At 38.2% G+C, this 4182-nt stretch overlaps 1 protein-coding gene across 1 annotated transcript in view; it reads left to right on the top strand.

Moving 5' to 3' along the window:
- The window catches only part of uckl1b (uridine-cytidine kinase 1-like 1b), a 40778-nt gene extending 37016 nt beyond the window's left edge, over positions 1 to 3762 (top strand). The window contains exons 14-15 of the mRNA XM_016293470.1: positions 2620 to 2742; positions 3157 to 3762. Coding sequence (XP_016148956.1) covers positions 2620 to 2699 — 80 coding nt within the window. The 3' untranslated portion in view covers positions 2700 to 2742; positions 3157 to 3762. The remainder of the gene's footprint in view (positions 1 to 2619; positions 2743 to 3156) is intronic.
- The last annotated feature ends 420 nt before the right edge of the window (positions 3763 to 4182 follow it).

The raw sequence follows: 4182 nt of genomic DNA, 5'->3' as shown, positions 1-4182 counted from the left end.
TGTGTGTGTGTGTGTGTGTGTGTGTGTGTGTGTGTGTGTGTAGGATCATGACGTTCAGGAGGATAAAATCCTGCTGGTGTCTTTGCTGATGGCTGAGATGGGTGTCCATTCTGTGGCCTACGCCTTTCCTCAGGTCAAAATCATCACTACCGCCGTCGACAAGAAGGTCAACGACCTGTTCCACATCATCCCCGGCATAGGTGAAACTTTCTCAGCATTACTTATCTGCTTAACTGTGGCTTCTTGTCCTAAAAGTTCTACACAAACGGGCCATTCTCACAAAACCAGCCTTGAGCATGTCTGGCTCATATTTCACCCCAAATCATAAAAAAACGAATAAATTATACTTTGCTTAATGGAAAGTGAAGACTTTTTACAGTACCTTTAGGACCATTAAAGGGGTCATCGGATGCCCATTTTCCACAAGTTGATATGATTCTTTAGGGTCTTGATGAAAAGTCTATAACATACTTTGGTTAAAATTTCTCAGTGGTAATGTAAAAAACACAATTTTTACCCTGTCAAAAACAGCTCTGTTTTCAGCAAGCTGTTTTTTAGTCCATGTCGCTTTAAACGCTAATGAGCTCTGCTGACCCCGCCCCTCTCTTCCGTGGGGTGACGAGCAGACTGTAAACTTCAGCCGCCAAACTGGCTAACTAGCACATTATTAGGAAAGGCTATTTGCAAAGATTCATAAAAAAACCCTTATACTCACTTCTTCTGTAGATGAAGCTGGATCACGAATGATTCGCATGAACATAGACGCATTTAGGCAGATCGGGATCGGCGCATTCCCTTCAAAAACGAAAGTAATGTTAATCCTCTGCGTCTTCAGCGGCTGAGATGTCAGGAGTAAATGACGACTGCTATATTCATTATTACATCCAACAAAAAAACACCTCAATCGCTTAATCTGAGACATTCTTGTCTTCCCCGTGTAAAAAACACAATTTTTACCCTGTCAAAAACAGCTCTGTTTTCAGCAAGCTGTTTTTTAGTCCATGTCGCTTTAAACGCTAATGAGCTCTGCTGACCCCGCCCCTCTCTTCCGTGGGGTGACGAGCAGACTGTAAACTTCAGCCGCCAAACTGGCTAACTAGCACATTATTAGGAAAGGCTATTTGCAAAGATTCATAAAAAAACCCTTATACTCACTTCTTCTGTAGATGAAGCTGGATCACGAATGATTCGCATGAACATAGACGCATTTAGGCAGATCGGGATCGGCGCATTCCCTTCAAAAACGAAAGTAATGTTAATCCTCTGCGTCTTCAGCGGCTGAGATGTCAGGAGTAAATGACGACTGCTATATTCATTATTACATCCAACAAAAAAACACCTCAATCGCTTAATCTGAGACATTCTTGTCTTCCCCGGCACCTGAGTCGACACAATGGCGGACAGCTCACAGCTCACTCGGGGCGGGTCTTAAGGTAAGATGCTAGTGTCAATCAACTATCGTGGGAGCGACCTGTGCAGAACTACGTCATTGTGACAGGAATCTCAGAACAGCCTGATTTGAGAAAGAGGATTTTTAAATAGGGATTTTTAAAAAAACCACTGGGTGGATTTTTATCATTATAGGATGGATGTGTACACACACTTCCAACACACATTTATGTTCAAACAACTTGTAAAGTGAATTTTGCATCCGATGACCCCTTTAAGGTTTTTGCGATGATGTGTGATTTTTGTTTCACCGTTATTTCTTTATATATTAACCCTTTGATGTGGATAATGTGTGTGATTAGAACATTGAGTGCGTCACATGATTAGATGCTAAATTCAAATCTACTTTCCCGCTTTGAGTTGCGCTGAACCAGAGACTAGCTCACCGCTTGTCATATATCACAACCTTTCAGTATTTTCAACCACGTGATGTTAATTTTAGGTTTCAACCATTTAAATACGCACATACTTGATTTTTATCATATGTAAATGTAAAACATCTTGTGTAATTTTACTTTCGGCCTATTTGCTTTTCATTGATATTGTAAAAAAATAGCCTCAGATGCTGACATGGCATTAAAATCTGTATTACTATTTTCCAGTTTGTGAATATTTTGAATATTTTTATCATATGTAAATGTAAAACATCTTGTGTAATTTTACTTTCGGCCTATTTGCTTTTCATTGATATTGTAAAAAATAGCCTCAGATGCTGACATGGCATTAAAATCTGTATTACTATTTTCCAGTTTGTGAATATTTTGAATGAAAAGAAAAAACTTAAATTAAATCAGTACATCGGTCAGATACATATTGTGTCATGTGACAAACTCGGAAAAACTCACACAGGGGACTCAACTAGAATATTCTATTTTAAATATCGTTAATATTGTAAAAGGGTTAATTGTATTATGTGGGTGTGTGTGTACATACTCTCTCTCTCTCTCTCTCTCTCTCTCTCTCTCTCTCTCTCTCTCTCTATATATATATATATATATATATACACACACACACACACGCCGTTTAAATGTTTGGGGTGAGTAAGATCAGTTGAGGAAATGAAAATACCATTTGTACGGTTTTATAAAAATAAAAAAAATCCAGACACATTACAGTAATGATAATTTTGAGAAAATGTGCTTACATTTTCATGATTTATTTTGGGTCCAGGAAATTTTGGGGATCGATATTTTGGCACGGATGCGCCTCCAGACTGGAGCGACGATGACATGGATGAGCCCAGCTGCTGACGGGTGTCAGATCATCTCAGCAGCTCAGTCACGCCGGATATTTGTACATTATAAAATATTTTTATACTTTTTGGCACTCCCTAAACAGAAACGTTTTATGTGAAGGTTTTATTTATGAAGGTTTATTTAGATGTTGTTTTTTTTATGTGAGTTATTTAATATTTACTGTCGTCTAAAGTGTGTAATGTTTGATTTTGAAGCACATGCAGTTGATTTATTGCCTTACGTGTTTGCTGCCGCTTTAGTATTTTTGGCACGTGTATGGCAGACAGCGTGTCATTTTTATTATTGTACTCCGTTTCATGCAGCAGTCAAGCTTTCAGAGAGTAAAGTAAGACTCAAAGCGCTGCCTTGCTACACTTAGACAGTGAATTTCTTTGAAGGACCACTTCATCGGAAAAAATGTGTGGGCGTTGCTTCGTTTTAATCTTTGCTTTCTCTCTCGCTTTACCTGCAGATGGCTGCTGACCAAACCACACGCTGTTAACAATTACACTTTCACATCGGAGCACTGCATTCTGTACAACTTGAACCGTTTTTTACAAGTTTCTGCAAAAGCTTTGACAGTTTAAGATGTCTAGCTCAATTTAAGGGTTTCGCTATCTATTTATCAAACATAAACATGAAGGAGCAGCTCCTGTTAAATGTTGATAGGATCTGTATTGTAGATCATCATTCGTTTTTAGGAAGAATTTCACATTCTGCAATGAGAATAACCTACGGTTTTTTTTTTTTGGACCCACAAAAGTGCAGCATCTTGCATCTGTCCAGCGAGTCTATAGCTGCCTTTACCATATATGGCTGACATCTGCTTGATGTTCGCCGTCGCGTCGAGGACATACAGGACGCACAAGAACAATACTAGCCCACAGGAAGTGTTGGTGTTTGGCCTCATATTCAAGCCAATGAGCGTTGTGCTCGCTCTTATTATGGATGTCGCGTTGATATCTCTGTTTTATCGTTTTTACCCCACTGAGCACTTTGAGAAAGTACCTAGCCTAAATATGATGTGATTGTGTGCGTTTTATTTGTTTGATTTATGCTGACCCACAATAGTTAACCCAAAAACAAAACAAAAAAAATCCTGTACTGCAATATACAAAATAAGTTGTCTTCTTTTTAATGTTTGATAGAAAATGCGAACAATATTATATTAATATGGGAGCACTGAGATCTGCAGCGATCATGTCAAGGCCTGGTGAATGTATCTACTGTGACTTTTGTCCTTCAACAGGAATAATAGTCTAGGATTTATTTAGCTATTTATTTTATTGCATTGTCATTGCACACATTCTGGAATACTTGATTCTGATTGGTCAGTCTGATATTTTGGTGTAATAACTGCTACACTGTATAATTGGTATGTTCTACATGACAGTGACTCATTTCCACACCTTGCATAATAAATTCATTTAAACTCAAGTCAGCGTTTCATGCTCATTGAATTGATATATTTGATAAATAGCAGTGTAATAATTGTGAT

This window comes from Sinocyclocheilus grahami, unplaced genomic scaffold (genome assembly GCF_001515645.1).
Source record: "Sinocyclocheilus grahami isolate Dianchi unplaced genomic scaffold, SAMN03320097.WGS_v1.1 scaffold303.1, whole genome shotgun sequence".
In the NCBI taxonomy this organism is placed as follows: Eukaryota; Metazoa; Chordata; class Actinopteri; order Cypriniformes; family Cyprinidae; genus Sinocyclocheilus; species Sinocyclocheilus grahami.
Note: the sequence above shows the minus strand (reverse complement) of the source record. Positions and strands in the feature narration are given on the sequence as shown.